Source organism: Rhagoletis pomonella, unplaced genomic scaffold, assembly GCF_013731165.1.
Source record: "Rhagoletis pomonella isolate Grant_MI unplaced genomic scaffold, Rhpom_1.0 Rhpom_scaffold_00012, whole genome shotgun sequence".
NCBI lineage: Eukaryota > Metazoa > Arthropoda > Insecta > Diptera > Tephritidae > Rhagoletis > Rhagoletis pomonella.
In genome coordinates this window covers 13,036,950-13,051,250 of record NW_023458566.1, presented here as the reverse complement: position 1 = coordinate 13,051,250, position 14,301 = coordinate 13,036,950, and the positions used below count along the sequence as shown (strand labels likewise).

Here is a 14,301-nt window from a genome sequence, read left to right as displayed (position 1 = left end):
TATATATATATATATATATATATATGTATGTAAATATTTTTATGTACATGAATTCGTACATATGTATGTACATATATTACATCAATGCAACAGCCAGTTTCTGGAATTTGTTTTATAAATAAGTACCTATGTATTCCAAAAGATACCCTCAGGTACATACTTCTCACAAAAATTCAAAGCCAATTAGCAGATTATTATTAGCATATATTATATGTATAGGATATTTATTAGCAACTAACAATGCGTGTGTTCGAGCAACGTAATAATTACCGCAATATTGCAGCCTTGTTAATTTGTTGCTGATACTTAATTGGAATTGCATTTGATTTGCTAGAAATAAGCGACGGATTGTCAAACTTTCTCTTTCATAAAGAGTAACACTACCGCATTTATTGTACATATACATATGTATAGATAGCTCGAATTGGCCCCATATCTACATTTAAAAAATTCATACTTATACACCTGCATGCACTTACAAACATACATACATCACTATAGGGACATATCTTATCAGTCAATAAAATTAAATAATGTACATAGTATGTACAAGTGTACACTTGTGGTCAGTTAATTAAGTTAACTTACATTTTGATCAGTTTTGGCTATTTTGCTTTTGTTTATTTAATATTATTTTTTTATAAAAGTTTAGCGCATACATACATATACTACACCCACATTTCAAACTTTGTACCAAAATTATAAAAATTTGACAAACTTAAGCAATTACATAAAGTGGTGGAAGAAATAATAGAAGCTTTTCAGTTTTGACCAGTTTTGGCTATATTACTTTTGTTTATTCGGTGTTTAATATTCTTTAATAAAAGTCTAGCGCATTATGTAACACGCACAATATAAATCCACATTTCAAACATTGTACAAAAACTATGAAAATTCGACGAATTTCTTTTTTACTGAACAAAATGCATAGCACCGCCAGCTAAAAAATTATTAAAAATCAACGCGTCTTAAAATTTGCACTACTCCTATTTGAATTTTTTTGGTGTAATTCGTAATGTTGGAAATGTGGATTTATATAATATACTAGACTTCAATATAAAAAATAATAATAATAAACAAAAACAAAATAGCGAAAACTGGTCAAAATGTCACTTAACTTAGTCAACTGACCACAAGGATATACATACATATATATACAATACATACAGAACATATTTATTGAAAAACAATGACAAAACAAGTTCTTAAGTGCTACAAATGATAAAAAAATGAACCATTTTAGGTACATGGGCCATGGGACATACAGAAGTATGTACATATGTATACATATGTATGAGTGGGAGATCCCTATCTCGGCAGCCAGTTCGAAAACGCCCTATCTTAGAAAACTTTTCAAGAACGCCCTACTTTAGAATTTGGTTGAAGAACGCCCTATCTCAGCACATTTTCAATAGGAGTATTCACGATCCGGTGTATACTGTCTAGCATGGTGCAGAGATAGCATAAATAGCATGATTTGCTAATTTTGTGGTTTTTTGAACACATGAAACAACAACAAGTATGCGCCGGATCGTGAATAGCCCTAATGTATTTTCAGCTGAGATAGGGCGTTCTTCAACCAAATTCTGAGTTAGAGTATTTTTCAATAAAATTCTGAAATAGCGCGTTCTTCAATCAAATTCTGAAGTAGGGCGTTCTTGAAAAGCTTTCTAAGATAGTGCGTTTTCGAACTGGCTGCCGAGATAGGGATCTTCCAGTCAGGTATCGATATGTGTAGGAGTATACTCTTCTACTACTCTACATCTGTATGTCCCATGTACATAAAATGGTTCATTTTTTTAATCATCTGTAGCACTTAAGAACTTGTTTTGTCATTGTTTTTCGATAAATATAGTATGCACATAGGCGTAGCCAGAATGAAATTTAGGGGGGGAGGGCGCTCGACCCTATTAAGCTGGCATTTCAGGGCACTATTTTATATATATATAAGGAAAATTTGAAAGTTACCCCCTACCTGGCCACGCCCATGGTATACATGTATTGTATACATATGTATGTATACCCTAGTGGTCAGCTGACTAAGTTAAGTGACATTTTGATAAGTTTTCGCTATTTTGAGATAGGGCGTTTTCGAACTGGCTGCCGAAATAGGTCGATCTTCCACTTACACAATTAATTCGCTTTATCATATTTCATTTCATACAAAATTAAAAAAAAAAAATTTTTTCGTTTTTTTTCGAAAATTAAATCTCATCGATTAGGTTTTCTATCCATCACTACCTATAATGCCAACAGTTTTAATATTTTAATTCTTTTGGCCATGCTTTTATCTATAGTATAACGACTATAACCAAATCTTAAATTTTCAAGGGAAATAAGAAAACATTTCTATAAATTGGTGCAATTAAATGTAAATTCCTCTTTAAACAGTTTATTCGCACGCATTGCTATAAGAAACTGAAAAATTAAATTTCAATAAAGTAGCCAACCCAAAAAAAAAAAAAAAATTTTAAACTATGCTTATTTTTTTCTTCCTACAACTGCAGTTGCAATGATTTACATTAACTTACAAAAATTTGGTCAAATAACTGCCAATAGATGTGTGAATTCCCTAAAGTTGTTGCGGTATCAAAGACTACAACAACAACAGCTGCAGCAACAGCGTCAAATACAACGTTGTTTCTGTCAGTTATGTTTTGGTCAGCAATCAACAGCACAGCAATCATCGTTCAGCAGCGAAAGTAATTTGCCATACGTTAAGCGGCTGTGTGTAGTGTTGTTGCCGTTGACCGGAGTTAACTGTGCCGCTGCTTCACAACTTGCACCGTCATCGTCTACCGCCGGTGGGCACCGTTCACAAGCCGATGATGTGAGTAATCGCTTCAGGAAAAAATTTTAGTGTGTATGTCTGAACCCCTTTTCAGAAATGCATATTATGTTTGTATGTATGTACAGATTACAGATGTGAACTTTGTTCTACTAAAACTTCCTGCGAGTTGATCAACAATTATGATTGATTTTTTAACTTTACTCTTAAAATTTTAACCATTATTCTAATGTAGTTATGGGCATTTGTGCATAAATTAACACATATGTATGTATGTATGTATGTGCATAGTTATTTCTAGCACTCGATTTGTGTATTGGTTGCTATGTACCTAGTATACATATGCATTAGTTCAATTAACTTTTACCTGATAAGTATATGTATGTACATATACATGTGTGTGCGTGACTTAAGGCTCCGTTATGCATACTTGGCATGGCTTGAGAGCTGTCACATAATAAGTCTGTTAAATGAGCCTCGCGTGTAATCGGTTATCGAACGCACAGCACTACATACGTAGAAGTCTGTTGGTTTTTGATTTCTACGTAAAAATGGTATAGCAGTGCATGCAATGCCAAGTATGCATAACAGAGCCTTTATTCGCAGCTAACATTTTAATGCTTATTTCCACTATTAAACTTAATTCTTGAAATAGTTTTGTTTTGCCTTTGCTTCCGGGCGGTTGACTAAAATTCCTATTCGCTTTTAAACGGTCGTTTCAGGTCAGCAATATGTCAGATCAGGACGCTAAGAATGCCAAGTCAATTTATGACTTTACTGTCAAGGACACGCATGGTAATGAAGTTTCCTTGGAAAAATACAAGGGCAATGTGGTGCTGATCGTAAATATTGCATCCAAATGTGGTTTGACCAAGAACAACTACGCCAAATTGACCAACTTGTTGGAGAAATACGAATCGAAAGGTCTACGCATTTTGAATTTCCCATGCAATCAATTCAGTTCGCAGATGCCTGAAGCTGATGGTGAAGAAATGGTGTGCCACTTGCGTGACGCCAAAGCCAATATTGGTGATGTATTCCAAAAGGTGAGTTGATTTGTGCGTTTTTTTTTTCTAAAGTTAAGTGCTTTTAGTAAATTAAAAATTTAAATTATTGATAAGAAATTTGAAATGGTTCTTAATTCTTTAGAAATGGTAATAAAAAAATATTCTTGTCATTACTTAAAAGAAAAAAAGTCATTAAATTCATTTGCACGTGGCATTTTTTAAATACCTAAATTTTTTGCCATTTCAATGCCTAGTAGAAATTCGGCATAAGAATTAAAAAAATTGATATTTTTTAATAGTTAAAAATATTTTTGAACCTTCTAGAATATGAGAATATACATGAAATAAAAATGTTTTCCCCAAAAATTTTAGTTTTTTTAATCGAAAAAAAATATTTTTATACTGCAGTATTTATTCAAAAACGCACCCTGTTCATTGTATTCCATGTAAAAAATTAAAGAAAAACGCTTTTAATTGAGTGGTTACAGTGCGGCTACTCCTCAATTAGCTGATTCCTTTAACTCGAAAAATAGGGAAACTCAAAACTATTTTTTTTTTAAGAAAAATTTCCAGATCAGTCAAAGTTTCTCGATATTCGATGATTTTTCAGGGGGATTACGCCTGGAACATATTCGTATGAAAACTATATAATTTTGGGACCGACCCTGAAACCGGTTTAACTACAAACAAAATTTGATAGGGAATGATGGAAACTCGTTTCAAAACACTTCACATTCGGGTACATTAACTTGTTTAAAAGAATTCCCTTGAGCACCGAAAAAACAATATATTACTAAAATAATTCCCTAGACATTTTTTTCCATAAAATATTTATACATACGTAAATAAATATAAATATCATCTTGTATTGTTCATTAATATTGATTTTTAAATACCGAAAATTTCGAAGGATTGCGATAAAACTAAACTCGTATTTTTTTTTGTAACAATTTATTTTATTTTTCGTAATTCTTGAATTTTTTAAAGAAAATCTTGAAAAAATAAATTGTGAAAAAATAATTTTCTTTTCAGATTTCAAGAATTACAAAAAATAAAATAATTTTTAAACTTCAAATATTTTGAAAAAAAACAAAGATTTTAGTTTCAAGCAGGTGATCATTTCACGAACTCTCCTTCGAGTTTCACAGCGATGAGTTTAAAATACAAAGAAAATTTAGAATCAACGCATCTAATAGGTGACAACAACAATAAAAGAAAAGTAAAAAAAAATCGATTAAAATGCGCTCCAACAACAACAGCCACCACTATTTAAAGACATTTCGTTACACAATGTTAATGCCATGTTTTATAAATGAAATTTAATTACCTTTACGCTCAGGTTCATTAGAAATTAAAATGCTTGGCATTTTCTATTAGATACTTGCGTGCATTAAATTCTACAACCAATCCTATACTCGACACTTTGTTTGTGCTTTCAGGTTGACGTAAACGGTCCTACCGCCGCTCCACTTTATCAATATTTGAAACACAAGCAATCGGGCACTTTGGGCAGTGCCATCAAATGGAATTTTACCAAATTTCTTGTGAACAAAGAAGGCATACCTGTTGACCGTTATGCTCCCACAACTGATCCCATGGACATTGTGAAAGATATTGAAAAGTTGCTTTAAGCTGTTCACTAGCGTATCGAAGTTACGATAATGATTAAAAATCATATAAATTTATATGTCTAATTACAAATACATATTTGAATACATCAAAATAATGATACATCCCCATACATATATTCATATACTCCTATAATGCATATTTACTATTGGCTACGGACTCTTTGGATACAATTTTTCATACTGACTATGCGGATGGAAATGGTCTTAATCGTGCACAGCGTCATTTGATATTGATTGTTATTTCTATTCTACGATTATTGTCTTTATACATATTTATGTATGTATGTACATACATATGCAATTCCAAAAAGTTTGTAATTCACTTTTGTTTTCGTTAAGCTTTAAATACAAATAAACTTAAAAATACCTACAAAAAACTTAAGTTTGTACTTCATTGTAGGTTAGTTCGGTCACGCAGCGGCTTGCTCTATTTTAAATGCAAAACGCATTTACTAGGTAACGGTATTGTAATGGATGTCTTTCGAGGTGTATAAGCGTGTGTGCACAAACTATATAAGAAATGCATCACGTATACACTTAACTATGCATGCAAATTCACATGCACGGACATATGCACACCTAAGGCGATGAACATTAACCTTTCGCATCAACGGATTGTAATTTATTGTGGGCAAAAGATACATATGTACGCAAATTTTTTTAAAATTTTTTTATTATATTTTTTAGTATTTTTTGTTTGCATAATTCGCGATCCAATAAATTTAAATGCGAGAATAAAAATAACAAAAATAAAAGTGGACATAAAAAGTGTGGACAATGCCATAAAAGGTATATCTGTATGTATGTTTACGCATATGGACACCACTTGCAGTAATTACTTTCCTATTATAGAAGGTTCGATTTGATTGAAAGGAGCGAGCGACTGAGAACGATCTATTGCAACAAATTTTTATTTGGTTACAGATCTTTGATTCACGCATCATAAAGGAACCACGCGATATCTTATGGCTGGATGTTATTTAGGTCATGTGCTTCTAAGTACGATGATCCTAGGAAGCGAAGTCTGGGTCTAGGAAGGTCTTTGTAGTGGCACTTAGTGTAGTGGTATTGCTGTTTTGCTGTTCCTCGTGACATAAACTGAACTGGTCAGAGTAAACAACTCGGAAGGTTTGACAAGTGTTTCATTATCCTGCAGTGGCCAGTGGATAGATACATATGGTCGGTTGGCTGCGACTAGCAGTTCTATTATAGCGTCTAGATCCCCGCAGCAACTCGATTAGTCCTAGCGCACTTAGGAAATCCAGTAGGTTGTTTGGTGACATCGAGTGCATACGATTCGGCTGCGGGTTTAGTGGCCCGAAGTATTATTTCTCTCGGAGTATGTGCTCAACAGTTTCAGCTGCCCTGTCGCAGAAGCGGCATGAATCATTAGACCAAATCCTGAGGTTGGGTAGGTGATTTCTTAATCTGCAATGACCTGTTAAGCAACCTATTAGATCTTATCAGACAATTGCAGTACAACTGCAGTACCCCGTTAGATTGTATCCCCCTATTAGGCGTGATCTAGTACCCACAGCGCCTGGATGTTATTGTATTTAGCAAGGACACTGAGGTTCTCAATACACTAGGTTCTCAAGGACTAGCGATGATTTAATCTTAAAGGATAATATTGCATTGAGTGTCGCCTGATTATCACAAAGAATAAGGATTCTGTCATTACGGTAATTTACCCGAAGGTCTGCATACGCATCTGTACAATGAGAACCTGTAGTCAGAATGGACAGGCGAGAATTTTCGCAATCGACTTTCAATTCGAATTAAACAAGAAACTCTTCATCAACCGAATATACAGAAATTAGCAGGGGGTATCCATCTTCCAATTTCTTCGTGGCGCCACGGAAGAGTTGCATTGGCTCTACCACCCCCGCAAGAGCAACTGGTACACACAGCGAGCCACAGCTGAGCAATACCGGGATAAGTGGAGTATGGAGAGACGTCATTCAAAAGGAAAACGAAGAGGGAGAAAGACGTGAGTGTGAAGAGCTTAAGACGCTGGCAGTAAAAAATGTGGCTCGAAAATTCACGTTCAGGTCCCTCCATTGGACCGAGATGAGACAGTAAGAGCAACAATGAGGCTTAAGAATAATAAGGCCGTTGGAGCTTGCAAAATACCAGCTAAGCAGTTCAAAGCCGACGACGGAACGCCGAATAAAAGTATTCTTAACATTGAAGTACCAGTTGGTGAAGCGGTTTATGAACCAATTGTTTTGGGCCTTAACAGTGTGACTGACTTCAAAGTGCGTCAAATGGATAAGACAGCAATGTTTTTGTTGATTTTAACCTCTGCGGTACCAACTAGAGATGGGCACGTGACAAAAATTTAAATCCCGATCCCGCCCATCGCGAAATTCAATTTTTAAGTCCCGAACCCGCCTTTTCCATATGTTTACTACTGAAAACTCTGATGCGCTGGACTACCCATCTAAATCGTCCGTTCCGCAAGGAGCTGTAAAGCTAATATTGGTTTCCTTGCAAAGTAATATTTTCTTCATTTTTATGCTAATTAAATTTCGTTACTACAGATGAAGAGTAGTGGGAGCTCAGCCCAGTTTTCTGCTGAATGGGAACAACACAACGATATGTTATACTTATGTATATACTAACATACAAACGTTCATAGCAAATGTCCAAACAATTGCACCAACACATTCTATCGCCCCATCTAGTTCTAGTTCAATGCATTATCATAAATAGATATACAACTTGTCGCAACAATTGCCTATTTGGATATTCCCAAGTTTAATGTAAAAAGACAAATAGGCATCTACTCAACTTCAACAACAACAACAACAACAACAACAAAAGATTGACCTTCCGACAATTAACCAAATATGCCTCTTCACCATTTCTAGGAGCTTAGCTGCCGCCGCCGTAAATATCTTGCCGCCATGCGCCGCTTTTTACCCTTTTTGTAAATTTTCACGCTTCTTCTGTCACCGTTAAGGCGCTAACAACATTGACAAGCGAGCACAAGCGAGTAAAAAAGCCGAAAATAGTTAGGTAGTCGAATTTTTTTGTAACGTTTTGTGTGTTCCCCTGACGGTAAGCATAGCAGTCAAGTAGGTGGCACGCATGCGTATCAAACGCACTAGTGACAACGTGCAAGTGTCCGAGCTAGCTAGCTAGCTTTGACTACTAGTCGACAATTCGGAGCATTGAAGATTCCTTGTGTAGCGCTTAAGGTGACATACTGATTTGCTGACAAAACTATTTGCTCGGCGACGAATGCCTCAAATGAAAAACTGGGTTAAAAAAAAAAACAATCAAATTCTTCACGAACGCGATGCACATGACAACAAGCGAGGCGACATTTATGCAGCTTTAAACAGCGACAGCGCAGCAGTGAGATCGTGTGTGGCGCGTAGTGGATCATCCCCTTGAACGGGGTGTTGGAATTTGTTTTTGTTTTTTTTTTTTGTAAAGCTGGCTGTATGATAGACATTAGTATCGACTAGCTGCCGTCCGGTCATAACATTCGGTTTTGGTGTATCCGAAGATCGATTGATTTATGCTTGAATACAGCTCGATCGGTATTCTGATCGCCGGTTGCAAGTAAACAGATTTTTGAACTGCCTATGCGCAAATGTAGTTACAAATGTACGCGCATGCATACATACATACATACGTATACCACTGTTTTTTGCTAAAAATCAATTTAAATTGAATTCCATACCAATTTGTGTATTTACACGTCGAAAATGCCCAAAATCGTTTGTACTTAGCTTGTCGTATGCGCCTGACATGCAATGCGCAGCGACGACACAGCGTATCAATGGCGCGCTTTACCAGCTCATCGCCGTGCATGCAATACATATAAAATAGCGTCAGTACAATCACTCGAAGTTCACTTAGCTGCGACCAGCAGTACGTATCGGTAGCGCATCGGTCAACTGTTGTGAACGCAAACGATTTCCACCAGTACAAGTACAAGGATTAATTTCATTTGCTGCATCAGAAAAGGATACCATACCCGCGATGAGAACTCTGCTTGTGCTGTTGCTGTGCGTTGTCACTGCCTATGCAGCAACTCATGTCAACATTTCGATTGCTCAACATCCAGCCACAAATCCTGCCGATGTCACCTATGTGGATGGCACCGCACCTGACGAGCTGAAGGCGGGTCCACTGAAGAAAGCTAGTGGGCAGCAGCGTAGTGCCAGGTTGCGTGCGGCCGAAGAGAGTGTAGAGAGTAGTGGAAATGCACAGCTGAATGAGCAACAAAAGCAAGACGCTTCCAGTTTCAATAGTAATTCGAAATCAGCGCAGCAGGTACAACAGGTTCCAGAGCAATCGAGTGGGTTCAAGCAACAGCAACAACAACAGCGGTTTTATGGACGTTTACGCCAGCCAAGCCGGCAGAGCCAATTTCGTCAAGCCAATGCTCAAGACAAACAGAATCAGGAGTTCGAGCGCTATATACAAAATTATCATAGTGGACCGACTGTGGAAACGGTAAGTGTAAAATTTCGTGCGAAATGTGGTACTCAATATGCTATTCTTTCTTAATCAAGTCAATTATCCACAAGCACACTTTATTTATGCTTTCTCTCTGATCCTTTAGGTATTTGAAACCGCCGATCACTCGCCTTCAGCGCGCTACGAATACTCCTCCTCGTCCTCGTCGTCGTCGTCATCTTCTTCTTCTGGCCCAGCACGTCTTGTCGCCATCGACGCGAAACCTCGCAAACAACATACTTTCGAGCGTCAAGTTGCTCTCCCCGCTGCTGTCGCCTCAGCAGCATCGGCGCCCGCCGAGGAGCAATCCAAATCAGCTGCTGACGCGAAGATTCAAATATCCCCAGCACCAGTTGCTGCAGCACCTGCTGTCTCTACGCCAGTAGCTGTGCAGGCACCTTCACCTGTCACCTCGCATTCCGCACCATCTGCTGCGCCATCAGCATCGTCGAAAAGTGCTACTACTGTAATTAGTGGTGGCAGCGATGGTGGCAAAGTGGGTATTGGTGGTTCATTCGTTGGTGGTTTTGCTGGCGCTGGTGCTAGTCCTGGCTCACATGGCGTGACGTTTAGAGTGGCTGGCGGCGGCGGGTATAATCAGCCGAACTTTGATCCAGCCAATAGCTATGGCAAGCCTGACTACGAGCAACCAAGCTACAATTATGATCAAGGAGACGCAGGTGGTTTCCTAAATGAGTACCCACCCTCCGTCGATGAGTCCGCAGGCGGATATGATGGTTTTTATGGAAATCAGGAAAGCGATTACCATTCAAATGCCGGCTACCTGCCCGCACAACCTGTTTACCAACGTCCTGTTGTCACTAAAACTATACAAATTGCACAGCCAGCATTGAAGGCAAAGAAATTTGAGGTTCGTCACCCAGCCATCCAAAAGGAGTTTTATGACATCGAAGAACGCGTTGTGATTAAGCCTGCTGGCACCATAGTTGTCGAGCTGGAACATCCAGTTGCGAAAATTCCGAAGGGTGAAACCGTACTGCCCCTAGGTCATCCACATCCGGCAATTGCCGCGCAGTACAATTTGAATAGTGACGCAGACATTGAGACGGAATCGTCCAGTGCAGGTTCCTATAGCAACGGTGTGCGCTCAAGTCCGAATCAGGTCTATGCAACGCCCGCTAGAAAAAATCCTGCGCCAGTAATTAGCGGCACGCACATTGGCTCCACTGTTACGGCTACGCCGACAAATAATCAAAACGCTAAACGAGATTTTGTGGAAGCCAATCTGCGCAAGCAATACGGTGAAGAAACAAAACTCGTAGCTACAACTGAAAATACGCAACGCGGCAGGGAACTTTACATACCCGCTGAGACGCATGGCAACCAGCGTCAAGGGTCTAATAGGAACTTCTCACCCAATACATTCAGACGCGAAGAGAGCAATTACCAACGTCCCGCTCGTGTTGAAGCAAAGAAAAACGATGAGACCTATCGTTCGTCCTTTTCGAGAAGCGAAGAACAGCCATTAAAAAATAATGCTGCCGATTTCCAGAGCAACTTCAGCAACGACGACGATGATTACAAGGGCGAATATATTACCGGTAACTTTTACAGTACAGCCAACAGAGATCCCAAACCTGCCCGTCTGCAGGAAGAGCCACGCAAAAGTGAACGCATTACTGCCGAGCCACGCGCACAAATCATAAAACATGAGCACACTATCAATATTCCACCGTCACAACATAACATATACATAGCGCCCAGTCGCTTAGAAGACCGCCACATACTTGTTCAGGATCAGCGCAAGCAGGCACCATCACGAAAGCAGCAGCCCGCTCGCCTGGAAGAAGAAACTGCTCGCGTTCAAGAGGTCAAACCATTCTTGGACCGCCAACGGGAGGGTGGAGTAGTATACGTGGTCCCCGCTAGACGTCCAGTGTCAACGCAACAACGCTATACACAAAATGAAAGTCGACTGCCACAACTAGTTCCGCAACAGCGCTCTTATGGCCAATTGCGTTACGACCCCGACGCCGATGTGGATGCGTCAGTGGAGTATAGTGCACCATACTCTCATATGCGCTACGATCCAAAAGAGTCTGCACGACTTACCGCCGATGTAGAATATAGTCGGAATGTTAATGAAAATGCGCCGCAAAGAACCATAACTGTAAACTATAACAGCGTGCCCGAATCGAATGCCCGTCTGGTCTCACAAAATAACTCAGGACTCGCTGCAAAGGAATCCGCCAAATCAGTGGAAAGCAAAGACGTTAAGAACCCCGAACTACGCCCGCTCGCACACATTCAATTACAAGTACCGAATGGTCCGCAAGAAGCTGATGAGCCCATACGAGTTATGTCTTCGATCAATCCACCGAGGGAACAGAGTCGTACGGCATACTCTAGGCAGTCAGCAGCCAAACAAGCCGAGGACGATCAAGTAGAAGCTGCTGTTCAAAATGAAAGTGAAGATCAAGATGAACCACGCTCTGAGAATGTCGAGTCCCAACCCGATTGTGCAGAAAAAGTGAGCGAGCGTTATGAGAATGACCCCGACGATGATGTGCAGTATGCTGAAGAGCAACGTGACAGAGAACCAGTAAAGTCCCTACGCCTAATAGACACTAGCAGCTCTCAACCAAACAGCAAAGAAAACGCCCAACCAGCGAATTCGAATATCCAAACTGAGAGCGTCGATGCCAACGTCAAAGACGGCAATGCGCATATCACGCCACCGGGCTCCCGTGTGATTGCCGCCAACCCAGCACCCAACGACGCATCCGCTGCAAGCGAGAGTTTCCACAAACGTCGCATTGTGGTCAACCATCCCTTCCAGACGGTGCGCGAGGTAGTCGAACATGAACCCATTACAAATTATCATCAAATACAAGTACATGAACACGCGTCACCAGCTTCGGCGTACCACAAGGCACCGTACTTTGCGTCCAATGGTGCCTTGCGTCAAATCGCTGTGCCAGTTATGTATCATCAGGCGTCTGGCGCAACACACGGAAATCTAGTTTACGCCTTGCCTGATGCAATTCCTGTGCATGAAGACAACGGCGAAGCGGAGCCGTCCTATCAGCAAACTCGTCAGCGTGTGCGCGCTTAAGTGCGTCGAAAAGTCTCAGTTCGATTGAAGTGGCCAATTGTTGTTGTTATTGTAGCGTTTGTTGTTGCCATTAATTAAGGATATATCACTTACAAATAAGCTATTCAACTTATTCGAGTCGATCGAATATTAATTATTTTTTTTAATATTTTAGACATAAGACACTAATTTGTAACCGATTCAACTAAGGTTGATGGGATAACCTAAACTAATGATTGCCAGACAACGTGGATGCGTTGCCCTTATTTAAGTATACAAACTTCATATATAAGTTGACGAATAAAGGCATAAAATGCATGGTGGAATAATACAAGGTGTTGGATATTGACAGCGTTCTCGCTCTAATCTGCCATCTTGGCTCCCTTAGCAAAATCGGTGTTTCCCTCTTGAAAAAACTACATTTTACCGCCTTTAAAAAAACTAAACTACCTCATTCCCTATTCCAAAACTGATTTGCAATCACTGAACAATTCTTTGACATTTACTTTATTCTTATTCGTTGACAAAATTAAATTAAAAATTAAAATCATTAATTCGACAAAAAACATTGGCTTTGTGTATTCTCCAAAGGCCTAAAATCAGCCAAATACCCTATGTGGGTCGGCTTAATCAGTAAAACGTGACAGTAGTTGACTTTTGAGGTTAATATATCGGCCTTGAGCTGGTACGGCTTTTAAAACATCCGCAGCTTCCTTTAAAGCATCGCTGCTAATTGCTGAGAGGACCAGATTATATTTCCGGACATAAGATGTGGTCTTGTACGACTGAAAGGTGGCCTCAATTTGTAGAAACCATTTGTTTGGCATCTCAGTTCAGAACGGTCGCAGCTTGCATTGCGATACAAGCTCCACATCTTTAGTTGGCATTTTGTTCGATGAAATATTTTCCCCATCCGTCGATGCGCCCTTTTGTCGACTCCGTCATGTTGTAACGACTCGGGGTCACCACTAATTTTTTGATGGCGAAATTTTTGTAAGTTATATCAATCATCTTATAGTATTTTCGGGTAAAAATTAGACCCCCAAGCGGTTTTGGAAGTTTGACTATAATTATAGGACATTGTGTTTAATAAACTAAATTACCATTTATTGCATAAGTGCTACGTAATATATACTACTTTCGCAAATTTAGCTTATCATAATATACCGTTTGTTACTATTTATATGCAAAATTTGATATGAAAGAGTACCAAATTTCGTACTACTTCGCAAAGCGTGCTTCTTTTCTTCCCGTTTCTCTCGTTCTTCCATATTACAACCTTTTGTAAGGGAGCCGTCGACATGAGCTGTCACTACGTACAACACCTTGTATAATTCCACCATG

The 14,301-nt window shown here is 39.2% G+C and overlaps 2 protein-coding genes across 6 annotated transcripts in view; both read left to right on the top strand.

The window, feature by feature from the left end:
* Nucleotides 1-14,301, top strand: part of LOC118747855 (probable phospholipid hydroperoxide glutathione peroxidase) — a 26,061-nt gene that overhangs the window by 1,036 nt on the left and 10,724 nt on the right. For 3 of the 5 annotated variants that reach the window (XM_036482037.1, XM_036482035.1, XM_036482036.1), the window contains 2 exons: nt 3,511-3,834; nt 5,235-5,468. In XM_036482037.1, coding sequence (XP_036337930.1) covers nt 3,520-3,834; nt 5,235-5,426 — 507 coding nt within the window. In that variant the 5' untranslated portion in view covers nt 3,511-3,519 and the 3' untranslated portion in view covers nt 5,427-5,468. Of the gene's footprint in view, nt 1-2,507; nt 2,831-3,510; nt 3,835-5,234; nt 5,469-14,301 lie in introns of those variants that run through there. The other 2 variants (XM_036482032.1, XM_036482033.1) reach the window with 2 other exon arrangements.
* LOC118747853 lies at nt 8,391-13,257 on the top strand. Its single transcript, XM_036482030.1, has 2 exons — nt 8,391-9,899; nt 10,009-13,257. The coding sequence occupies exons 1-2, from the start codon at nt 9,423-9,425 to the stop codon at nt 12,976-12,978; spliced, it is 3,447 nt and encodes a 1,148-aa protein (XP_036337923.1). The 5' UTR covers nt 8,391-9,422; the 3' UTR covers nt 12,979-13,257.

What these genes read in the sequence shown, in the direction of transcription:
- LOC118747853 (XM_036482030.1), top strand. Translation starts at nt 9,423, where the DNA reads ATGAGAACTCTGCTTGTGCTGTTGCTGTGCGTTGTCACTGCCTATGCA. An exon ending in GTGGACCGACTGTGGAAACG is followed by an intron (nt 9,900 to 10,008) that starts GTAAGTGTAAAA and finishes CTGATCCTTTAG; the next exon opens with GTATTTGAAACCGCCGATCA.